Source organism: Fundulus heteroclitus, chromosome 3 (genome assembly GCF_011125445.2).
Source record: "Fundulus heteroclitus isolate FHET01 chromosome 3, MU-UCD_Fhet_4.1, whole genome shotgun sequence".
Lineage (NCBI taxonomy): Eukaryota > Metazoa > Chordata > Actinopteri > Cyprinodontiformes > Fundulidae > Fundulus > Fundulus heteroclitus.
The window spans coordinates 17299530-17325684 of record NC_046363.1 but is presented as its reverse complement, the minus strand read 5'-3'; the positions used below and the strand labels follow the sequence as shown (position 1 = coordinate 17325684).

At 43.0% G+C, this 26155-nt stretch overlaps 1 protein-coding gene across 30 annotated transcripts in view; it reads right to left on the bottom strand.

Annotated features, from left to right (window-relative positions):
• The window catches only part of LOC105918963 (focal adhesion kinase 1), an 83143-nt gene that overhangs the window by 8150 nt on the left and 48838 nt on the right, over positions 1-26155 (bottom strand). For 10 of the 30 annotated variants that reach the window (XM_036130972.1, XM_036130975.1, XM_036130963.1 and 7 more), the window contains 8 exons: positions 26003-26092; positions 25715-25919; positions 14215-14326; positions 13064-13630; positions 8533-8610; positions 8255-8443; positions 6947-7072; positions 1147-1209 (listed from right to left, as the gene is read on the bottom strand). In XM_036130972.1, coding sequence (XP_035986865.1) covers positions 1147-1209; positions 6947-7072; positions 8255-8443; positions 8533-8610; positions 13064-13630; positions 14215-14326; positions 25715-25919; positions 26003-26092 — 1430 coding nt within the window. The remainder of the gene's footprint in view (positions 1-1146; positions 1210-6946; positions 7073-8254; positions 8444-8532; positions 8611-13063; positions 13631-14214; positions 14327-25714; positions 25920-26002; positions 26093-26155) is intronic. The other 20 variants (XM_036130990.1, XM_036131028.1, XM_036131060.1 and 17 more) reach the window with 7 other exon arrangements.

The following is a 26155-nucleotide window of genomic DNA, read 5'->3' as shown; positions in this document are numbered from 1 at the left end:
CATTTATAGTGTTTATAGAGTGTTATCAGCACATAAACATGCATTTGCTAAGGTTTATTTTGTTATTGGCATCTAAACGACAGCATTCATCTTTCTTCTATGGACAGAAAAAATATATGATTGAGGTTCTAAATTATGAGCTTTAAAAAAACTTAGTAAAACCATTAAAGGTTAATATTTTTTGTTTCTTAGGGTCTTTGTAACCATTTTATTGCTAATAATAGGAGCTAACAGGGTTCATACAAATTTAAATATCTAAATTTTCCCAACATTTTGGGATGTTCTTGACTTTGAAACATCCAGCCCTCTGTGCTTCGTCTGCATGTTGCTCAATTCATGAAACAAAAAAAAGGCTGACATTTCAATAGTGTGGTCCAGGGCTTGAACCATCACCTTTTACTGTCTGAAGTAGCTTAGATCAGTGAAGTTTAGACATTTAAACTAGGCCCAGTTTTAAACTTTAAAAAAGCTAAAAAGCAGCAGTGCTGCACTTGCGGTTTTCAGTCAGCTGACATACAAAGCAGCTGGAGGAAAAAATGAAATTGTGATGCTGCAAATCAAAGCTAATGGCCAAAAAATAAAGTAAAAACTAATACAAAACGCATTTCATCTTTTAGAAATTTGACAATAACAGCTGGAAACCCAGACATCCACACTTTGCAGCCGACTGAGTAGGAACACGATGACGAGGACTAAAAATGACAGCAAGCCAAACTAAACCTGCACATTTCTATGACCGGCACAACTTCCTCTACGGATCAGGTTTGCCTGAGACCAGTCGGTCACAAACTGCAGCGGCGCTCAGAGAGAAAACAGACTTTTCTTCCTGTTAAAGTCTTCTATTAATATCTGCCGATGCTGTGAGAACACACTGACCCCGCAGCGCTGACCCTCCTCCCTGAGGTCACTTCCTGCTCCAGGATCGATCCCCTCCGCTTGAATCAAAGACAAACACGCAGCGGCCGACTGCGATCTCAGACCAGAAGGTGCCATTTGTTTAACGAGCATAAAGCAGCGGTTAGAAAGATTTCAACGTTCAGTAGAAATTGGGCATATCTGAGCCGGATCAGACCCCAGAGGTTGACGACAGACCAGAGCAACCCACACGGAGATAAACGGAGACAAAGACAGCTGGAAGTTACTCACTGGGGGCTGGAGTCCACCTTCGTCTCTGTCCAGACTTCCTCTAGAGCTCCTTGTGTCTGGTTTCTAAAACAGCACAAGTCGGCAACAGCTTTAGGTCTCCTTCCATTAGCAGTGGTTAGATTTAAAGTTTCAACAAGACAGCTTCTGATATCATTAATGTGAGAAGGTTACGCCATCCCAGCAAAGCTGCCCTGAGAGAAACCTGCAGAGCGGCCGGCTGTCCACGCGGGACCCTCTGCACCGCAGCAGCGCTAACGGCGCAGAGGGTCCCGCGTGGAAACGCTCAAATAAAAACACAAACATGCTGCAGAGAGCAAACGCTGCTTCAAAGATCCTAGATGCTCAGAACTTATTTGGGCTCCTGAAGCCGACAGTAAAAACCCATCCAGACTCCCCTAATCCCCCTCATGGGTTGCCCTCTCACACATCTGGGCCCTGCATACCAGCTTTCCGAGGCAGGACTTGAAGACCAGCATCGCCATGAAGTTCATGGAGAAGTTTCCACACAGACGGAGTGGCTCGAGTTTGGTTTCTGCTCTGCTCTTATCGCCTGCTTTCAGGGAATCCGCCTGAACGCATCCATGTCCCTCTTTCTAGCGGCTTTATCTGATTCTGCTCCGGCTCGGTGCCTCAAGCTCGACTCCGAGACACGGAGAGAGAGGAGGAGAGGGAGAAAAGCGGGAGGAGGGTATCTGCTGCCAACAAGCCTGCTCTCCCTCTCTCCTCCCACCCCGCGCTCCAGTAACAGCGTTATAAAAACCAGCCGGGATACAAGCAAAAACTTTCTCATGCACCACCACCACCACACACACACACACACACACACACACACACACACACACACACACACACACACACACACACACACACACAGGGAATCCGACGCCTCCTCAGGTTTTCAGTAATCTCGTGTGTTTGTCGGTCAGCGGTTACGGGTCAAAGACAGACTGCCGACTGGGCTGCCTGCCTGTGAGCCTGTCATTAGGACAGGAATTCACGCAGGCCACACCTGCCTCCAAACGCTCTCACACACACACACACACACACACACACACAATAAAACTGTTGTGCGGGAACCCCACGCAGCCACTCCGATCGCCGCTCACAGAAAAATGCGAGAAACGTGAAGCACTCCTCCCTCCTGCCAGCCTCGTCTCACTGCAAAAACGGAACTTGAAATAAGTAAAATGTTCCTAAAATGTTGATTTGAGCAGGTAAATACGATGTTTTGCCAATGGAATAAGATTTTTTGCACTTAAAATAGGAACAATTCATCTCCATCATCTTATTTCAAGTGCAGGATGTCTAATTATCTTATTTTAGGGGTCAAAATATTCATTCCATTGGCAGATAATATTATTTACCTGCTCAAATCAAGGACAAATACACTAACTTTAAGAACATTTTATTTATTTTTAGATCCGTTTTTGCAGGGTTCTCTCTCCGAGGCTGACCAAGGCCAAACGCGCAGCTGGACTGACCGCGTTTGAGTTTGCACACACAGAGCGGGACGTTATCCCCGCCGGTTGTGCTCCTCTATGAAATAAATCCCCCGTTTATCGGCTTAAAACGGTTGAGAGAAAAAGAAATCTTCTGTGATAAATCTCCGTTTATTAATGAATGCCCGAGTGAAGCTGCAAAACAAACAGGATTGATAAGAAACCAGCTGGAGGTGGCAAAGGCAGCGTGTGAGCTAAAGATAAGAGCTGCAACTTAGAGAGTCGTGAATATTCATCTAAGAGGAAGCTTAAGCTCGGGAACAGGAAGTCAGGTTAGTTTTATCGTTGCAGAACCAAGAGTCGGTGCAAGCAGGAGACTCAATAGCTCAATATTCAGACACATTTCTGGCCCTCTGACACACCAAGTGAGACCTGGACACTTTACAGCCTTCTGGGCCACATCCCTTTAAACCTTTAAATATCCACATGTTCATATATTGTTATTTCCTCTTTACTGGATGGACGTTAAGTCTGCAGTCAGATCCATCATCAGAACAGAGATCAACTTTACTTTCAATGTTATATATTTAGGAAATATAACAGGGGGGCTCAAGAAAGGGGAGAGACTGGTGGTTGGTGGTTAAAAAAAAAGCTACAACAAAAAAATGGCTGAATAAAGAATCTCCAATAATCGAATGAAAAAAAAACATTCAGGTAATTCATAAGACTGAGTAAATTACATTTTCTTTAAAATATGCATTAAATACAGGAGAAAACAATTGAGGAAAACTGGATTTACACTGCAAAATCGGTTGCGGATCTAAAAATAAGTAAAATGTTCTTAAAGTTTGTGTTTTTGTCGTAGATTTGAGCAGGTAAATAATATTATCTGCCAATGGAATGAGTATGTTGACACCTAAAATAAGATAATTAGACATACTGCACTTGAAATATGATGATGGAGATGAGCTGTTCCTATTTTAAGTGCAAAAATCTCATTTACCTGCTCAAATCAAAGAAAAATATTACTTATATTTAGTTCTGTTTTTGCAAGTGTAGTTTTACAACCTGCAGTAATGTTGATCTTTATGTTTGTTTATGTTAAGGGTTTTTCTTTTTTTTTTTTACTTCACTGACCATTAAAGATGTGAACAAAACGATTTGAAACAACAAAGGCTTTCTGTTCATGTTGTTTTTTACCTGTGAAGCATAACCTCACATTTCCTGATAGTTAAAATGACCCTGTCTGTTTCCAAATGTTTATTTTCTGTTTTTTGTCTTTTAAATAGTTGTAAAAAATAAAAAAGTAAAAAAATAACAATAATTTTAACTGCAACCTCTGTCGTTTCTCGACAGGTTCGCTACATAAATGCTCTCTTACGCGCACCAACATCAGCTTAGGCTAAAGAAAGTAACTGATAAAAAAACCGAGAGTTTAAACTTGTAAGAAAAGAGCCGCACAACATTTTAGCCTCATGGTTTTAAGGCGCACGTTCATAACACAGCAAAGGACTGAGATGCTATATTTTTTTGTTATTTAGACATTGCATGTAGAAAAGATATTCAGCCTGTTGGATGAATTCTCAACGTAGATGACAGAGGATAAAACCCAAGATGCTGATCTTGTTGAATACCTAATATTGTGCAGCACTACTCTTAAGTATTAATTCACGACAGTCAAAGGTGAATCTGCTTGATTTATAGAGAGAACTAGCTGAACTGATCACTGAAAACTTACCAATGATCTGCATATAGATTGGATTGTGGTTTTGCTACATTACAAAGTCATGTAGATGTTTCTACATGAGTGGCAAGACTTGCCTCTCAAACAAAAAAAAGGTAAGTTACCTAACTTTATGTAGCACAAACAAATATAACAAAACATAAATATATTGCTTCTTGAATTATTCATACGTATTTATGTATATTGTTGGGATAGGGCCAGTTCAACAGGCTTACAGCCCTCATCAAGTTTATTTAGATTTCCTTTCGTTTTTTGCCTGATCCGTCTCTATTAACAAAGCCCTAAATGGATTTTACTCATCTGGGTCTCGATCACATCTTTTTTTAAACCATCAGTTTTTGAGTTTCTTCAAAACTCAGTACCTAATACCTGCTGGCGACGTACTGTAGGACTTCCTTTCCTAACTTATTTAGCCAGCAAGTCACGCAGAAACATGCACGGCCTGTTTTTGAGTGCACGGCTCGCAAAACTACATTAAAAGCCTTTCACGTGATTTTACTCGTCACCTTTGACGGTGACGCTGAGAGTGAAAGAGAGACTGGATTGGCTGCTGCTCCTTTCTGTCTGTCTGTCTGTCATCCTGTCACCCGCTCTCCTCTCCATGGTCAGACAGCAGCTGAGTACTGCTCTACAACGACCAGGAAGGAAACTTTTAGCCTTCAGTTAGCTTTCATCTCAGTATTTGCTCTGATTCCAAGGGGGGAAAAAATCTTCCGCTTTGGTGTAAATTCTTAGCAATACGACAGGATCCAATTTCTAAGAAAATGTATAAATATGTTTTTTGTTGTTACATAAATGACCTACTCCAAGCGTAATGCTCTGATACAGTGACACACTTGAATATACATGTACATTAACTGTTACAAAAATATGACAACATGCACAAAGCATCTTAAAAGGTGAGGATGAGATCTTTAAGAAATGTTGCATGCTTTACAGAAATAAAGAATACACCACAGATGGCAACATGTGATTTTGTAGTTTACACAATGGATGAATAGTATGCACCTTGCAGATAATGTTTCTTTTAATATTGCCAACTAAGCTGGAAATAAATGCAAGGGTGATTGTTTCCAAATTAATTCAACTTTATTTTAGCATGTTTGTTCAGTAAGACAAAAGCAGCTGCTAATAATAATAAAATAACAATATAAATAATAATATCATATATTATTATGCTATCAGAGAGCGTAAAGCTTCTTAAAGTAATCAAACAGTTAAAGGAAAGATGCTACATTTTAGCATTTTTTCTACCCAGCTTAACTAGATTTCCTGGAGTGATTAAGCGTGGCTCCCCCCCCCCGCACAAGTGGTTGATACAGCTTGACTTTTTGTTCTTAATTAGGACAAAATTATTCCCTTTGCTACTAAAAAAATCTATTTTACTTGTTTAGTTAAAATAAATGCAATTTTTTTTATTTTTGAGCAGTAAATAAAGTTCTAGTTCAAAAGAATTATATATTTTTTGGTCCGCTAGTAAGATTTTGGCATAATAATAATAATAATAATAATAATAATAATAATAATAATAATAATAATAATAATAATAATAAGTTTTATTTGTGAAGCACTTTATATTGTTAAAAGCGATCCTGAGGCGCTAGTATATTGGTGTATAACAAGCTTAAAAACAAAGAAACAGTGAGAAACAGTTTGGACACCACTGGTCTAGACAAAAAGTTCTCTATAGACACCCAAATCTCTTCAACACAGCATTTTGTTGTAAACCATGCAGTTAATTGGCTCGTGTCTAAAAAGAATAACATTAAAAACTAAGTTTATCTGGCCAATAATGTACTTATAAGCAGATCTGGTCAGTCATTTTGGCCAGACTGAAATACGCAGGTACCCAAATGGTTAACATTTTATTAGTTTATGAACCAAACACTCAACTTATGGACTAAATTATAAAAAGTAGACTTTTTCAAAGTAAGACTTTCAGAACTAAAAACCCTGTATCAGATGTGAAGCACGGTAGTGGCAGCATCATGCTGTTTGGCCGCTGTGCTGCCAGTGCAACTTGTGCATTGCATTACGTAGAAGGAAAGACAATAAAGTAGAAGTACCTCCAAATTAGTTTAATTCATTAGAAATCGATAAATGAGCATGAACCCAGTTAGCAGACGATATAAATGACACTAATCAAGTCTAAATTTATACATTAAAATTTAATGGTAAGAGTTCAACTTTTATGTTTGGGATTTAGATAATCAGCCAAAGTTCAGCCGGAGTCTAACTTGATCATTTCTAACTTGACAAGTTAGAAACCGCTGCAGTTTGTAACTTCATAATTTCTTCTCAATTGAACGTTATCATATCTGTGAAATTGCACTTGAGAGCAAAGCTAACAGCTAAGCTGCACGCCTTCCTAAATGAGGAGGTTCTCATGAATTGACTGAAGCCTGAATTGTAGCTGAAAGTGGACGGTGATTAGCAACTGGAGGGAGGATAATTTTACCCTGATTGAAATCTTAATAATTTCAATGTTTTCAGACTAATTCAGCCTCAGAAAAAAAAAACGGTCAGACAAAGAGACGCCGTTTCTTTTATTCCTCCCCATAACATGCGCTGTCATGTGGGTCTGAGTGCGTGATCCACGGTGTGCGGAGTGAGTTACCAGCAGCTTCTCCTCCTGCTCCAGCCACCTCTGATCCTCCTCCATCTGCTGCTGCTGTATCATCAGCTGCTCCTCCATTAACAGGCACTGCTGGCCTACACACTGCTGCATGTCTACTGCCCTGTCCTACGCACACACAGACACACAACATGTGCAACGCACCACAAGCATGCACACCCAGGACGCATACACCAGAAGAGGACGTGCATTCGCCCAGAGACAACACGTGAAGACAGAAGGACAGGGACGGATGAGAAACTGAACTGAAATGGTGGATGCACGCACACTTAAAACAATGGATGGCTCTGATTTATAGCAGAATATACACTCACCGGCCACTTTATTAGGTACACCTGTCCAACTGCTCGTTAACACTTAATTTCCAAGGTGGGCAGAAGAGCATCTCTGAACGCACAGTACGTCGAACTTTGAGGCAGATGGGCTACAGCAGCAGAAGACCACATCGGGTGCCACTCCTTTCAGCTAAGAACAGGAAACTGAGGCTACAATTCGCACATGTTTACCAAAACTGGACAATAGAAGATTGGAAAAACGTTGCCTGGTCTGACAAGTCTCGATTTCTGCTGCGACAGTCGGATGGTAGGGTCAGAATTTGGCGTCTACAACATGAAAGCATGGATCCCTCCTGCCTTGTATCAACGGTTCAGGCTGGTGGTGGTGGTGTCATGGTGTGGGGAATATTTTCTTGGCACTCTTTGGGCCCCTTGGTACCAATTGAGCATCGTTGCAACGCCACAGCCTACCTGAGTATTGTTGCTGACCATGTCCATCCCTTTATGACCACAATGTACCCAACTTCTGATGGCTACTTTCAGCAGGATAATGCGCCATGTCATAAAGCTGGAATCATCTCAGACTGGTTTCTTGAACATGATGAGTTCGCTGTACTCAAATGGCCTCCACAGTCACCAGATCTCAATCCAATAGAGCATCTTTGGGATGTGGTGGAACGGGAGATTCACATCATGGATGTGCAGCCGACAAATCTGCGGCAATTGTGTGATGCCATCATGTCAATATGGACCAAACTCCCTGAGGAATGCTTCCAGCACCTTGTTGAATCTATGCCACCAAGAATTGAGGCAGTTCTGAAGGCAAAAGGGGGTCCAACCCGTTACTAGCATGGGGTACCTAATAAAGTGGCCGGTGAGTGTACATTCGTACTGTATGTATAGAGTGGCGGAGAGGCATTAATTCATCAGAAAAAGGGTAAAACAGGTTCCAAATGGAGAGATTTTGGGGTTAACCACCAGCGGCCGTGTCCAAACGCACACAGCTGCTGCTTACCTCCACTGCAGAGCCCCAGAGCGCCATGTCCGCCCCGTGCGGCTGAGGGAGAAGCTGCGTGTGCGAGTGTGTGTGGACGTGGTGGCGAGGGTGTGTGTGCGCGTGGTGCGTGTCCACCAGAGCCGCCTGCGGAGGGTAGAGGGCGCTGGGCACAGAGGGGAGGGTGTGTGGGCCTGGATATGCTGCCATCTAAAAGTCGGAAGGGGAAAATAGAAAAGAAAAGGCAGAAAAGAGGCTGGTCTGGTATCAGGTGGACCAAAGGAGAGCTGCCTACATACCTGGTAGTGTCCAGGATGCTGTGGACTGGGGTAGAAACCTTCACTGGAGCGGGGGCTGGGATAACCGGGTCTGCTCGGCTAAGAGACAGAAGGGGGAACAAAAAAATAAATAAACATTACAAAAATGGCACAGAAAAAAAGAAAAAAGGTGAAAATATAAAAAGTAAGCACTGAACAAATGTAGACAAGGGTATGACCCCGGATCGGGTTTTTCCCCTATATTACACGTGATAAGTCGGACCATTCAGAAAATCAACACACAAACGCCCCCGGCAGATGTTTGTGTGGTCGTGTTAGCCGTCAGTCAGAACAGGGAGCACCCACAGGGCTGCAGATCCAGCAAGCTGTTAGTCAAACCGTCAGAAAACGTGTACTAGAACAGCGCACGTGAAACAAATTCAATAAATAAAACGTTTGTTTGTGGAGCGGCTGATCGCTGCGTTGCTTTGCATGTGATCTGGATTCAGGTTAGCTGCGATGCGATGCATGTTAAGCGTGCCGCTGTTCACCAAAGACCTCTCTTTCAGGCAGCCTCTCCGTCACCGACGAGGCTGAATGTGAGAATAAACGAGGGTTTTAACACAGCTGATTCCAAGCATCTATGGGATGCCTTTCTCAGGTTTGTAGGAGACAAAACGTCCAAAACCTCAATTTATAAAAACACTTTGAGCTGAACAAAAAAAAACCAAAAAAAAAAGACAGAAGTGCTTGGTGAACCCACAGTGTTGAGTCTTTTCTGGGCTGGGTTGAGATGAAACCTGAACTTTTCTCTTCTCAGGAGAGATTTCTCTGAACGACACCAAAAGTAATCTCGGTTCTAGCACATCCGCTGCAGCCTCTACCTTCCACAGTCTTTCATAGAAGCTTTCTCTGGACCACACCTCCGACAGCAAGACAGAGACACGGGGAGAGAGAGAGAGAGAGAAGTAGGAAGCAAGGGAAAACGAGGAGGGATGGAGGGGGGGGGGAGAGGGGAAACAGGAGAGAGAGAGAGGAAGAAACAAAGAGGCAGACAGGACAAAAACACTGAACACAAGTAGAGTACCTTCTGAAAGCATTCATAACCCTCAACCACACACTGAAGTATTTTTTTTTTTATCAGGTTCATTGTGTGACAGAGCAGCACAAAGCAGAACGTAGTTGTAAAGAGGAAGGAAAATAATTTCTCAACTCGTTTAAAAATAATCTAAAGACTTGTGCTGCCCATTTATATTCAGACTTCTGATGAAATATACGGCTGCTATTTCTTTCTGAGTATGACTCCTCCTGCTTTAGTTTTCCCCTCTAACAAACATCTGGGGCCTTCACACAGCAGGGAGTTCAAATTACACAAAAAAAACAACAACAACCATCTTCTGGAGGCAATTGGTTGCTCTTGATTTTATTTAGGCATACCAGCATAAAAAAGGGGCAGAAGCTGCGCACGACACAAACATTCGTTTGTTAGACATTTTAAACCCATTTCCTTCCGCTTTATAATTTTGTGTTGGACTACCACATGAAAAGACATTACACTGCAGTTTGTGGTCGCAAAGAAACGAAATAGGACAAAGTTAGAGGGTTTGAAAACTTTCCCAGCACCTTATGCAGGATACGGTTGGCCTAATGGTCCGTGTGTCCATTAGCCTGCCAGGAGAGACTAGCGGCCGTGATTTGCTGCCCCATATTGACTGAATAATTGATGGACGTCTGTGATCTTCTTCCTACTCGGGTTCGTTAGAGATTGATTCTTTTATAAATCGTGTCGACTGTTGCATGTTTTTAGTCAGGACTAAAGCAGCGACTCATATTCTCCAGCAAACCTCTGAGGCCTTCACATTTATATCGTTTATTGTTCTTCCACTACACAAATACTACTTTATGGTGGTTTATGAGACTAAATAAAACACATTAAAATTTTGTGATTGTAGTGTCACAAAATGTGAAAAGGGTAAAGTTTAAAAGGTTGTGAAAACTAACTTTAGGTTTTCACACTCAAATAGAGGATCTGACCAGGGTATCTGTCACAGTCAGTCCTCAGGGAGGCAGTTTAGACAAAAAAAAAAAGACAAATGTAGAGCCCAGACAGTGTGATTTCACAAAAGCAGAAAAGATCAGGATGAAGAATCAGCACTAGGGTTTTCCAAAGCTGCAGAACTGCACAGAACCGGACAGAAAGAGCCGTCTTGAACTTCTTGTGTGCAAAACGCTGCAGTCCGACAATCACAGCCGCCTCAGTATGTTTCTGAGCTTTGTTTTCTTCCCAAATGCAACCAGCTAAAGAAATCTTTCTGGGGATTTTCAAGTTTGTGCACGTGGAAAAAAAGAAGAAAACATTAGGAAATGCGGAACATAAATCCGTCGAAAAATTCAAAGCAGCATAAAAAAAACAAAAAACTTTGCCTCTTGGGCTTGACAGACTGAAGTGATTAAAAGGCAGCTAAGTCTTAAAGAATGGCAAGCAGGAGTCCGATGTTTTATGAACCTATCATTGCACCAAACGTGCCCTAAAAGCGGCGCACAGCTACAGAACTATTTACGAATCTTTGAGGAATGCTGCGCAGCACAATGTAATTAAGGTTTGCTTTTAGTTTATGCATCCCTGGGGGGGAGCGGGTGGTCGACTTCAACACAGACACATCCATCACCGCCAAGGGCAACATAGAGAGAGAGAGAGAGGCAAAACGTGCATTAGGGGCTCTAAAACAAGAAAGTGTCCTGGCAGAGCTGAGCTGGAGCAGACTGAACACCAAGCAGAGGCCGGAAAGAAGGTAACTCGTGTTACACGCAGGCAGTTCTCCCTCTCTGATTTCAAAAACTGGAAGTGCTTCACCTCCTCTTGCCCATTCAGGACGATACATCCAGTACAAAGTTATCTCTAGCATGTGTAGCAGGGAGATATTTACAGCCGGTGAAGGCGAAGGTGCAAACACCTCACATTATCAGAAAGTTTAGTAAATCATCTGCCGCCTTAAAGTGAAATAGTTCAATATTTAATCCAGAGCAACATTGCATTATTCGGTCTGTTCCAGGGCTGGACAATAATTCAATAACAATATATATCGATCGATAGATGTATATTGATGATAGAAAAAAAAAAAAGGGTCAATAAAAAGTTCAATAGAGGAATAGCCATGCAGGCTAATATTACAGTCATTACATCCTCTCAACCAATCACAAACGCAGACGCGTCACCAAGCTCCGCCCCCTACAAAGATTTATTTTTTTAAAAACTTGCAGTTTGCATCATGTATGCACATATATGTGAATATATATTTTTATATGTATACTTGTATGTATATATGTATGTATACAGTATCTATCTATCTATCTATCTATCTATCTATCTATGTTTTGTTTTATTTCCTCTTTTGGCTCCAATAAAAAAAATATATAAACTTGCAGTTTTGGTAAAAAGTTGTTTGAATAAAGGGTTGAGTTTGAATTCAGTGTTTGTGTGTTATGTATCTAAAAATAGGTAATTAAGCAACAGCATAAAATGGCCAGAGCTGCACTTAAAACATATGTTTTGAATTTGTTGATATCGAGGAATATGATTTCTATTTTATCTATATGTTTTTTTTTCTATATCGTTCAGCCCTAGTCTGTTCTAATAAATTAATTGTTCTGTCAAAGCTTGGAGGTAGTGGTGTGGCGGGAATGGTGAAGTCATATTAGTTACACGTGTTGGTTTTATTTAGCAATAAAAATGCTTTATCGTGACTTTTCTATGATGTTTAACTCAGTGGATTTAGGATTCATCACAGGAGGAAATATGCCATAATAATCCAGACGAGTATCTGACAGATATAAACATGAATCACAATGCAGGGAGCCTTTAAACGGCCTGTGGCCAACCAACAAACAAAGCTACCATGGGTCAACAAAAACACGTGGGCAGGCCTGCAAATGAACAAAAGGTTACGGTAAATGGGGTTTGAGGTTGGTGTTATAAATAAAACAAGCAGCAAAAAAAACATTGCAACTTTTCTATTATTAAGCCTGGAATCGTAGCCGTAAGATATTCTTTAAAAAGCAACGACATTATCAAAAAAAAGGAAACAACACCACAACATAGCTGAGTCCTTTGTTCACTAATTTTTGCTGGAAAGCACAGCAGGTGTGGATTAAAATAGAAAAGATTTTATCTTTAAGACAAAACGAAAGAAAATACAAGAAGGGTAGGCGTAGGAGTTTTTGTGCAACAACTAAAAGCAAACCAGACTAAATGCTGGATAATTGTAAAAGTTTTAGCTAACTGCACATGAACGCATCGTACCAGTCACCTCTTTGTTTTAACCACATCGATGGTAGTTTAGCTTAACTTTATTTAGCTAAGTTTCCAAACTTTACAAAAACAGAGAACTATATTCATCGTCTATTCTACATTTTTAGCATTTAATTTTACCAAATAAAATAAATAAATAACCTTCTTGGCTAAATTTACTGGACATATTTACAGGCTCAAAACAAGAGAAAGGCTGCAGCGTTTTTTTTTGGTTAACACACAAGGATTGGTTTTGTTGCTGAAAATAGGCGTGCCGCCACCTGCCTGGTAGGGTCTGGACACGGCTCCTTTAGAAGATGGAGAGGCGGTAGGATTAGTCTGGGTGTGGGGGTGAGCGCCGGGAAGCAGCAGGTTAAAGTTTGGATTGGACTGGGAGAGGAGGGGAGGGGGATGCCAAGGATGGGGGTGGCTGCTGTAAGTTGGGGCTTTTTTCTCGAGGCTATCGCTGGAAGGGCTCGCTGGTTGAGTGTCGGGTGAAGAGCGGACATCGGCGTGGGTTTGGGGGAACGTCACGGGAGGACATTTCAATTCAGCATTAAAATTAGAGCTTTTCTGAGACAAGGGGGTGTTATAGAGCGACGCTCGTTGAAGTGGAGGCGAGTTAGGCTCAGAACTGGCAGAGGAGAAAAAGCGAAGGGGGAAATACAGAGGTAGCGAGGAGAGGGAAGGAATGTGTGGGTGTGAGGAAGAGGAGGGAGATGATGGATGAACGTTTCCAATGCAGAGGGAAAGCTGGGAGGCAAAGCGCTGGTTTGGTTGGCAGTGATGAAGAGATGGAGCAGAAATACAATCCAGACTGAAGGTGGGCTGCAGGGACGGATGGCGGCTGGGCTGCAGAGAGACAAAGGCGGAGGAGGTGGGGGAAAAATAAATGGAGCCGTGAAAAGCAAAGCTGTGCAGCGGTCAGGTGGGGAGAGATGTGGATCAAAGCAAAGACAAACCCGTTTATGAATGCAACACAAGCCGTGTACTCCCAGGAATATATCTGCTTATTTAGTGATTAGGCTGTCTAAGTTTATAAAGAATTTGAGCTTTGGGTGCAACCAAAGGAAGACGTTAAGAGATGCTGACGGCACAGGAACCATGGTAGTATGTCAGGGGGAGGCCAGGTGTGAGGTTTCTTTAAGGAGTCACAAAATACTGATTACAACAGAAGCCTAAATATTCCTAACTAATCTATTAAATATCCAACATTAAATAACTCAACCATATTTGATGAAAAACATCCTGAAAAAAACCAACCAATTCTGTTCTTAGTAAGAAATTGCTACACATTTAAAAAGCAGGACATCAAACATCATTGGGAAAAAACTTGAGTATTGCACTCCTAGATGAAGAGTGCAAAATCCTGGTGTTTGACTCGAGAACTGCTGGCTTTGAAACCAGGACAATCACAGCAGTGCATCGTGTCTTACTTTAGGCGGAGCTTCATCAGACCCTCCTGAGTCCCAGGAAACGGTGACTTGTCGCCTCATCTCCATCCTGCTCCTCTCTTTCTGCTGGAGCTTCTCCTCCTCCAATATCGTGCTGCAAGCCATGGAAAAGGGAAAGCATCAACATATGGCATCAACTTACGCTGTATTGTTGTCTAACGTTTTATGTTCAGTTGAAGAGTTTCACATAGCCTAAAAAGACAAAGATTTAGCAAAGAATTGTGACTTTAAACACTTTCTGAGTCAGCATGGCTGTATTTGTACGTTGAACAATGGCTTTTGTACGAGCGTCCATGTTTTTTCCTACTGACAGACAAAACGTCAGACATGACATGATCCCTGATTTCTCAGTTTCCAGGCAAATGAAACGCAACATAACCAATATTACCCTGAAAGCAGACTGCAAGATGCTAAAAGAAGTCTCCAAAAAGCTTAAAATTTCATCTCGGGACCTCCAGCAGGCTCTTGCTGCTGTTGCTATGGAGTACAATCAGAAAGAGATTGTAGAGGTTTGATTTCCTACCAAGTTAGTCATTATTCACGACAGGGAAAGTAACCTCATGCCAGCTGTGAAGCAACGGAGTGGATGAGCCCATGAGAAATCTACAGTGTATCAGAGGAAATGTGAGACAATCTTTAAAAAATTTAAGCTGAAACAGAACTGGACCTTAGAAGATGGCAATGGCCTAAAACCTACATTAGCACTAAATCCACCAAAGACTGGCTGAGAATTAAGAAATGGACAGTTCTGGTCTTGATCTAATTGAGAAGCTGTGGGCTGACTTGAAACAAGTTGATCATGCAAGAAACCAGTGTTGTAGTCAAGTCACTATGCCTCGAGTCCGAGTCCAGGTTCGAGTCTCCAGTGTTCAAGGCCGAGTCAAGTCCAAGTCATTAAAAAAAAAAATCTGAGTCGAGTCCGAGTCAAGTCTGAGTCACTATTGATCCAAGTCGAGTCCTTCTTGATCAAGTCGAGTCCAAGTTCCACACTAAAGCATAGCCTACATGTTTTTAAACTTAAAAAAAAAAATCCACACTCCACCACATTGCACTAATAATTTAGATATTAAAATCATACACCAAATAATATTCTAATGACATATTAAAATTATAGCCTAATGATATAAAAAAAAGTCCAATCTTTTTCTCAATTTCCGAGCCAGAATGATCTGAATGTAGGAGTCCGAGTCCAAGTTTGAGTCACCAGTGCTCAAGTCCAAGTCAAGTCACGAGTCTCTAAATTTAGCTAATGACTCGGACTCGAGTTCGAGTCTCAGACTCGAGTACTACAACACTGCAAGAAACCCTTCAAACATCTCACCGCTGGTATTAGACCGATGTCAGAAGCTGGTAGATGGCTATCTGAAGTTATTTCTGCCAAATATCTGAAGTTATTTCTGCCAATTGGGGGAGTGTTGGCCTAGTGGTTAGAGCAGCTTGCACTCAGAGAAGGTTGCAAGTACCCGGTTTGATCCCCAGCGCTGCACTCTGGGTCCCTGAGCAAGACCCTTAATCCCAGAACGCTCCCTGGGTGCCGTAGTGGCAGCCCACTGCTCTCTAAGGGTGATGGGTTAAAAGCAGATAACAAATTTTGTTGTAATGTATGTTTCAATGTATGTTTCAATGACAATAAAGATGATATTACTATTACTATATTACTATTACAAAGGGGATAAGACTTGATGTTAAGGGCAGGGCGTCTTAAAAACGACACATCAATATATGGACATTTCTTAATTAAAAACTGTATAGGAATAATTGATGCATTGTACGAAAAAAATTCATCAAGTTTTTAACGTTTTAAAAATAAAAGTTTTTTACCTTGAAGCAATGCCAGGCTCTCTGCTTTAACACAGCAACAACTTTAATTCCTATAGTTATGATTCCTCTCTCCACAATAACGTCGACAACTGACTGCTGCGCTTCGAGTACAATTAAACTATTACATAAGCTGTAGCAGTAAATCTGTCAGAAAAGTTACTCAAGAACTCACTGATTCACTTGAAATTAGGCAACATCCCACCGCTTCTCAGCCAGCTATTTCTGGTCACACAGAGAAGCCAAAGATCCCACACAGAAATGTACAGAGTCGTAATTAGTCATACTAACCTATTTCCGGGGAAACGCGAGGCCAAAGCAACCCAAACCCTCAGAGGAAGGAGTCGCCGGTTCCACAAAGCAGGAAACCGTTCTGCTGAACAACTCGACCCACAGACTGACCATTGACACAGACTCTTGCTGCCCGCCTACCCTGAGCCAGGCTGAGAGATATTTCTGTCCTTTTGTCACCTGCTGATTATTTGCGTGCTGTGGCACCTGTCTGAGTCCGTCTCCTGTCCGGCCTTTTCTTCCATCACAACACACGCTCACTCAGAGCAGGGGGCAGAACTTTATGAATACGCACTAAAAAACAGGCCACATTTGACCTTTTTTCTTACTTTACATATAATGAAAATTACAATTGAGAGCTTAATCTAATAGGTTTAAATAGGTTTGCTCACGAACAGTAACGGTCCAGTCCAGACATGTTTCTAAATGTTATATCTAATAATGGTGATTAAGTAGCTAAATAAATACTGGAACAAAAATAGAAAATAAATAATATCGTATTTTCTTTCTTTGGTCGGCACATTGATGCAGATGTTCTTTCAACAGGCTGAGCTGAAGTCTTGAATCACCACACGCAACATTACGTCCGTCTCTCTTCCTTCATAGAAACATGCATGAAGACGATACCATCAGCAGCACCTGGCAGCTCCAACACACGCAGCCAACGCCCCCCGCCCCTTTATAACAACTCACCGGCACCTGGAATAACAAGGCGGGTCCTAGTTGTTGGCTTAGGATGGGCTGAGCTTTTCTGCAGATGGTTCAAGATGTCCTAAAAACTTTAGCTTCGGTAATATGTAGACATAAAAATGTACTCAAAATGGTTTACATTAAACGGTAGACAAAAACACCAATCAAGTAAAATGACCTCCTGCTACATAAAAGCAAGAATATGAAGCTAAATGAAAAGGAGAAAACGGAAGAAGTGATTGTTTTTTTTTTTCACAATGGTAAAAAAAAAAAAAAAAGAAAATTCCCAAACTTCCCCATTTTTAAAAAAAATAAAACAGCTTCAAAGAATCATTTACCACTGCAAATTCCCTTTACTTTATCGCTGCCCACAAGAATCTCATATAATATCACCTTTAGACATAAAACACTACGAGAGTAATAAAATATTATTATAATAAACAGTTTAGCACATGAGAACAAAGAATTTCAGTAAACTTATACCAATCTCTGGACATATTCATATGTAGAAGAAGTTTCAAGAGTAAAAATCTGCATGTCAAGTGACCTAAACCCACTCCCGCAATCTTAAAGGTGGACAATCCTTTTCAGCTTTGCGTATCATCATATCTATTGGTTGTCCCATGTGCCAATCATTGTGACGCGCTCACATAATGTCAACGTGCGTGCTCGTTTCTTTTAAGTTTCCTCTTGCTGCGCGTGTGCACTTCTAGTGTTTACGTATCCGGTTAGCTTAGCAGTTAGCTTCGGTGTTAGCCGTTCATAGTAGCTCCACTGTTCTCACCGTGCACTTTGAAAATGGCTGAGAGTCGCAAGAAGTAAACTGCGTTTATGAGAAGATGACGAAGGTCTCAGAAGAAATAAATAAGACTAGAGTGGATTTGGGAGATTTTTTCATGGGATCCCCTTTGAGGCGCGGAAGAGGAGGTAAGATGGTCTAGCACATGTGCAGTTATTCAGAAAGGGACATGGCTGTTTCTTACCTACCTTTCCGGAGAAATAGTCCACCATACCATTAATTTAAAAACCTCTAAGCTTAGCTTACTCAGGAAAAACATTATACCAATGTCTACATAGAAACACAGCGACATCCCAAGGTTTTTTCAGAACTTTCTGCTAACTTGCTACCCTTCTCAGCAGCAGCGGTGCCTGAGATGTGTGGCTCTTTGCCCAGGGTGCCACTGTGTCAAGAGACAGCAAAACAAAAAAAGAAATAATCTAACATTTGCACATAGAAAATAAATTTTCTATTGGTTAATGGTATGCCCAGTCAAGTTAAGGTGTTGTCCACAGTAAGGCTGCAACAATTAGTCGACAGTATTGACAATGTCGATAATGAAAAATTGTCGTCGTCTAAAAACATAGAAACATCGCTGCGGTCTCAATATTTCACTCTGTGGTAGTTTAAATCACATGTAGGTCACTAAGGCTGCAGCAGAGGGTAGTATAGCGTCCGTACCTATCACAGGACTGCAGCTCTAGCCGAAAGAAGAAGAAACTAAAGTTAGTAAAGTTTCACTTTCTTTAAAAAAATAAATTACTTTTAGATTGATTTTAAGCGTTAACGTGGCTGATGAAACCCAAAATATCTGCTTGGTTGTGAAATGCCTGTGGAGTCCGTTCTCGCTGCGCTTCACCCAGCTGTAGCTGGACGAACAAATTCATCCGCCCCGGGGTAGACGACCTCTGGGGGGCCGACTGTTTTGAATCCACCGCTGCAATTCAATCGGATGATATCGAGTGGTTATAGGCAATAAAGAGCCGTTTAAAGGTGTGCAGACAAGGACAGGCGGGTCAAAATATTTTTTACAAGCAACTACAGTGATGCTGGAGATCACACAAAAAATAATAATAATCGTGGTTAGTCGACTAATCGTAAAAAAAAATATTGATAGATTAGTCGACTATAAAAAGAATCGTTAGCCGCATAGTCCACAATGTGTGTTTGGTAAGAATATATGGCTGAACACCACAAGCTAATTTAGCCAAACTCAAACATATATAAACATCTACTGGACTTTAACAATTACACTACAACCTGGTATGGGAAAAACATAGATAACACAAAATCAAAAACGAATACAAGACCAGATTATTGGTTAGAAAAAGCCGATCCAGCCTTACAGCAGCCATATCATCTAGTACCTTTTTTTTTGGCCACTAGAATCATAACTCCAAACAATGCTACCAAACACATCCTGGATAAAATGTATCTCTCATTGCAAAACAGTTTCTAAAACTCCACTGAACGACATGTGTCAGTCATCAACCACTCAACTAGGATAATAATATTCCAGCATCAGGAGCCTCTGTAGTCGGCCTTTGACTGCTGGTCTGTGTCTGGGTTTTACCTTCTTTTATTTTCTCGGTTTTTGTGATCCTTGATTAGCTGTAACCTGTAAAAACACCCCTTATCTTACTCACACATGTGTTGGCTTTGCATCAAGGAAAACCTGTGGTATTAGCTGAGGGCTGCATATTCAGTAAGTAAGGCCTACAACTGATATTATGATAGAAAAGCCCAGAAGACCTGAAGGTAATCCAAACTCTTCACATGGTACAAGTTTCTCAGAATTACAGCGTGTGACCACAATGAACATGATTCTTATCGTTTCTGACTCAAGGACACACAATCAGGCAGAGTTTGATAGATTTCTATTATGCCAAGACACAACTGTAAATGTGAGTAAATGTTTCATTCTGCCCACTTAGCACCCAAATGTAAAAGACCTCATCCATAATTTGTCCTTCGTCTGGCAGAATATAAAAACCAGACATATGGCTCATGTTATATAAAGAAAAAGAATTTCCACAAAGTCAAGGCCTGAAGCTAATGTACAGCAAAAACAAAGACCAGGGACATACTGTATGACGAGCCAAAGAAAACTGAACAAGTAGCGGAGGAGGATGGATGAGGCAGTCTGAGAGGGAGAACCTAGAGGGCTGATATTGGGGGACTGAGTACCCGCAAGAGTCAAATATGAACCTTTATTTTCCCGTTTGTGCATTAGAGAGAAAACAACAGGAGAGAAAGTGTCTGCTGAAGGAAATGACGGCACCTGGTTGTGTTGCTGCGGCTTCACATCCAATAATATACAGGAAGTTGGGACATGTTTCAGACTGCAAGAATGCGACTTAAATGTAAACCTAATTATACTTTACAGAATATTAAATCTGCCCCACGGGAAAAACATTTTATTTTACTTTTAGCACACAGTGAAACATGAAATATATCCTCTAAACTATTTTAGTCCAGACATCTTGTGCTTTTCTACTGACAGAGCGTCTCTCACACACATGCTGCTTAAATGCCAGACTTCTGTTCTTCCAGGCTGAACAAAGTGCAAAACCACTATGTGAATGGAAAAACACACAACCTTAACAGGAAATGTTTCGCAATAATTATCATCATTGAGTAAGAAACCCTTTTTAAGCAATTGAAATTTAATTTTCTTTTAAGAAAAATGGTAAAATGGGTCCCATAACACCCAGATAAAATAACATATTTCATATTGAATCCTTTAAATCACACATGTCCCTTTTTCATTCCCCATTAGGGAAGTGGCAAAGCTGAAACATCATTTCTGCGAAACTTAACTTAGTGATCTCGACTTGTTGACTAATGATGGCTGGGAAAAGCGCCGCTCTTGACAAAATTATGTACGTATGTCCTAGTCATTTTAAAATACCTTGTCTGGGGTCCCAAACAAGGTGTTTTAAAACCATAAGTATAGAACATTCTGACTAAATACTGTGCTGTCTTTGATTTTTATGTCAGATGCATCAATAGTGCTAGCCAGCAGATTGAGTTTCACTTCACCAATTAAAGAAATAATAAAATAAATCATCTTTAATTTCATGCATAATTAGCAAAACTGTTATTCGAAGATTAAAAACAGGCTCATTAATCTTTAATCATGAAGCATGTCGGTTTTCAGCTTGCGATTTTATGTTTAACTCATATCTGATAATAACAACTGATGCTCAGACTATGAGTAATACCACATTTTGTCGAGGTTTTGGTTGACTGCTTTGTTGTGGGCATAACCCTCAGCAACCTAATAAAACTTTTTTTTAGACTATGAACAATCTTTGCTGTTATACGTGACAGCATTTGAGTGATGAATAGATCAGCCCTTTCCTGTTTTATGTTATGAAGCGCTCTGCTGCTCATGGAGCAGGTTTCTTTCACTCAGACTTATCTGGTCACAACATGCAGAGGATGTTTCTTTTTTCCTTTTTTCTGCTTCCGTCCTTTCTATATATATAGAAATATACATCAGAATCTCATAGGCCTGTCCTGGATTTGGGCAACACCTTCTCACATGGGGAAACACTTTCTTTCATTTTACAAACAGAGATAATATCCCTGTAAGATTTACAGATTTGCAAAATGAGTGAATCTATTTACCTACAGAAAAGAGCAGCTCGGGTAGAAAGAAATGAGAAAGCTGAGGTCCACACAATTTCTAATGAAACAATCACGTATATATATTTAGAATTTGTTATGAAAAGTGGTAATAATATGTAAACCACAAATATACAACTGGGTGCGGTCTCCACTGCACTCGCAGGTGAACATTTCTTCAGCGGAAGAAGAAATGCATTATCATTATTCAACAATGATTTATTTATTTATTTATTTTCACATTGTCCTGTCTGGCAATGTGGCAATAAGAATTGTTGTCTTAATGCCAAAAAGAGCTCATCAGATTTTACTTTCACAAGTGGAGCAGTACTGCTTTTGCCATAGTGCTCCGCTTGATTTATGAATGTGAATAGTTTTATTATGATTCATGCGGGGAATATCTCAAATGATATGGACACTACAATGGGAAAGTAGGAGAGGAAAGGAAGAACAATAAGATCAAAAGAAAAGGTGAAAGAAAGAGGGGATAAAAGGAAGAGAATGATAAAACAACTATTGAAAAAAACATGTACTTGGTTTAATTGAAAATCTGCAGTTCCTATACCAAAATGCCCCTTATGATGAATACAATTATTGGACCTCGTGTTCCCTCGCCCGGACGCGGGTCACCGGGGCCCCACTCTGGAGCCAGGCCTGGAGGTGGGGCACGTTGGCGAGCGTCTGGTGGCCGGGCTTTTGCCCATGGAGCCCGGCCGGGCTCAGCCCGAAGAGGCGACATGGGTCCCCCTTCCGATGGGCTCACCACCTGTCGGAGGGGCCAAAGGGGTCGGGTGCAATGTGTAACGGGTAGCAGTAGAGGCCGGGGACCTTGGCGTTCCGATCCTCGGCTGCAGAAGCTGGCTCTTGGGACGTGGAATGTCACCTCTCTGGTGGGGAAGGAGCCTGAGCTTGTGCGCGAGGTTGAGAGGTTCCGACTAGAGATAGTCGGACTCACCTCGACGCACCGCTCTGGCTCCGGAACCAGTCTCCTTGAGAGGGGCTGGACATTCTTCCACTCTGGAGTTGCCCATGGTGAGAGGCGCCGAGCTGGGGTTGGCATACTTGTTGCCCCCCATCTCGGTGCCTGCACGTTGGGGTTTTCCCCGGTGAACGAGAGGGTGGCCTCCCTCCGCATTCGTGTGGGGGGACGGGTTCTGACTGTTGTTTGCGCTTATGCGCCAAACAGCAGTTCAGATTACCCACCCTTTTTGGAGTCCTTGGAAGGGGTACTGGAGAGTGCCCCTCCTGGGGACTCCCTCGTTTTGCTGGGGGACTTCAACGCTCACGTGGGCAATGACAGTGGGACCTGGAGGGGCATGGTTGGGAGGAATGGCCCACCTGATCTGAACTCGAGTGGTGTTTTGTTGTTGGACTTCTGTGCTCGTCCTGGATTGTCCATCACAAACACCATGTTCAAGCATAAGGGTGTCCATATGTGCTCTTGGCACCAGGACACCCTAGGTCGCAGTTCAATGATCGACTTTGTTGTCGTTTCATCTGATCTGCGGCCGCATGTCTTGGACACTCGGGTGAAGAGAGGGGCGGAGCTCTCCACCGACCACTACCTGGTGGTGAGTTGGCTCCGATGGCGGGGGAGGAAGCCGGTCCGACCGGGCAGGCCCAAACGCACTGTGAGGGTTTGCTGGGAACGTCTGGCGGAGTCCCCTGTGAGGCGGAGCTTTAACTCCCACCTCCGGGAGAACTTTAAACACGTCCCGAGGGAGGCGGGGGACATTGAGTCTGAATGGACCATGTTCCACGCCTCTATTGCTGAGGCGGCTAGTCGGAGCTGTGGCCGCAAGGTTGTCGGTGCATGTCGTGGCGGCAACCCTCGAACCCGCTGGTGGACACCAGCGGTGAGGGAAGCCGTCAAGCTGAAGAAGGAGTCCTACCGGGCTTTTTTGGCCTGTGGGACTCCGGAAGCAGCTGATGTGTACCGGCAGTCGAAGCGGCAGGCGGCTCGGCTGGTCGCCGAGGCAAAAACTCGGGCGTGGGAAGAGTTCGGAGAGGCCATGGAGAAAGACTTCCGTACAACTTCGAAGCGATTCTGGTCCACCATCCGGCGTCTCAGGAGGGGGAAGCAGTGCAGCACCAACACTGTTTACAGTGGGGGTGGTGTGCTGCTGACCTCGACTCGGGACGTCGTGCGTCGGTGGGCGGAATACTTCGAAGACCTCCTTAATCCCACCAACACGTCTTCTGTTGCGGAAGCAGAGCCTGAGGACTCTGGGTCTGGTTCTCCCATCTCTGGTGCTGAGGTTGCTGAGGTTGTTAAAAAGCTCCTCGGTGGCAAGGCCCCGGGGGTGGATGAGATTCGCCCTGAGTACCTTAAGGCTCTGGATGTTGTGGGGCTGTGTTGGTTAACGCGGCTCTGCAACATTGCGTGGACATCAGGGGCAGTTCCCCTGGATTGGCAGACTGGGGTGGTGGTCCCCCTATTTAAAAAGGGGGACCGGAGGGTGTGTTCCAATTACAGAAGAATCACACTCTTAAGCCTCCCTGGTAAGGTCTATTCAGGGGTTCTGGAAAGGAGGGTCCGTCGGATAGTCGAATCTCGGATTCAGGAAGAGCAGTGTGGTTTTCGTCCTGGCCGTGGAACACTGGACCAGCTCTACACCCTCAGCAGGATTCTGGAGGGGGCATGGGAGTTTGCCCAACCAGTCTACATGTGTTTTGTGGATCTGGAGAAGGCATTCGACCGTGTCCCCCGGGGGATCCTGTTGGGGGTACTCCGGGAGTATGGAGTACCGGACCCTTTAATAAGGGCTGTCAGGTCTCTGTACGACCGGTGTCAGAGTCTGGTTCGCATTGCCGGCAGTAAGTCGGACTCGTTTCCGGTGAGAGTTGGACTCCGCCAAGGCTGCCCTTTGTCACCGATTCTGTTCATAACTTTTATGGACAGAATTTCTAGGCGCAGCCAAGGTGTTGAGGGGATCCGCTTTGGTGGCCTTAGGATTGCGTCTCTGCTATTCGCGGATGACGTGGTCCTATTGGCTTCATCAGGGCGTGATCTACAGCTCTCACTGGAGCGGTTCGCAGCCGAGTGCGAAGCGGCCGGGATGAAAATCAGTGCCTCCAAATCCGAGACCATGGTCTTGAACCGGAAAAGGGTAGAGTGCCTTCTCCGGGTTGGGGAGAATGTCCTGCCCCTAGTGGAGGAGTTCAAGTATCTTGGGGTCTTGTTCACGAATGAGGGGAAGATGGAGCGGGAGATCGACAGGCGGATTGGTGCAGCGTCTGCTGTGAAGCGGGCGCTGTACCGATCCGTTGTGGTGAAGAGAGAGCTGAGCCAAAAGGCGAAGCTCTCCATTTACCGGTCGATCTACGTTCCTACCCTCATCTATGGTCACGAGCTTTGGGTCGTGACCGAAAGAACGAGATCCCGGATACAAGCGGCTGAAATGAGTTTTCTCCGTAGTGTGTCTGGGCTCTCCCTTAGAGATAGGGTGAGGAGCTCAGTCATCCGGGGAGGACTCAGAGTAGAGCCGCTGCTCCTCCACGTCGAGAGGAGCCAGTTGAGGTGGCTCGGGCATCTGGTCAGGATGCCTCCTGGACGCCTCCCTGGTGAGGTGTTCCGGGCACGTCCCACCGGGAGGAGGCCCAGGGGAAGACCCAGGACACGCTGGAGGGACTATGTCTCCCGGCTGGCCTGGGAACGCCTTGGGATTCCTCCTGAGGAGCTGGCCCAAGTGGCTGGGGAGAGGGACGTCTGGGCCTCCCTACTGAAGCTGCTACCCCCGCGACCCGACCCCGGATAAGCGGAAGAGGATGGACAGACGGACGGACGGACAGTTCCTATATTGTCCTGTGTTTTAATTAGCATATGGTAGCACTGAACTTCAGATGTGGAATATTGATTTTAAATCATTTCTTAATTTTTATCTGTTTGATGTATTTTGTCATGCAGGACAGTGTTTTTAAGTTCCAAAAAATGTGAATAAATGTTTTTCAACATTGTACAATCACTGTGATCAGTTCTTATGCATAATGCACAAGTAAATGTTTAACTGAGTAAAAGTAATGTTGAAACTGCACATAACTTTTCTTAAAAACGCTGAGGTTATTCATAATATATTGTGTAAAAGTGAAATTCATTTAATATAAAAATCAACAACAAGTCCACTTTTATTAGCTCTATTTAATCTTGGCCCTCTTGAGATCAGATTAAGCTGTATGCGGCCCCTAAACCAAAATGAGTTTGACACCCCTGACCTACACAGTGCTTATCCAAACCCTTATAAAACAAATAAAAGCTAATCCAACTAAAAGCAGTACCTGAGTTGTGTTTTCAGCTCATTGAAGCGTGGCCTTTTGCTGGGATCGTACGACCAACACTTCGTCATCAGGCTGTACAGAGTAGGGGGGCACTGAGGGGGCATGGCCAGCCGCTCGCCGTTCTCTATCCTCCCGATGACGTCGTTGTTCTTCACGCCCTGGAAAGGCTTGATGCCGTACATCAGGATCTCCCACATGCAGACCCCTGTGGACGCACACGGGAAACAGACATAATTCAAAACGACGAACTGCAACGAGGAAAGAAGGAGACCACGGCTTTGAGCTCACCAAACATCCAGACATCGCTGGCCGTAGTGAACCGTCTGAAGTTGATGGATTCTGGAGCCATCCACTTAATGGGCAATTTACCTTTAGATGCTAGAAAAGAGGAACGGAATCAAGTATTTACTTTACTCAAAATACCATAAGAGCTGTTTTTTC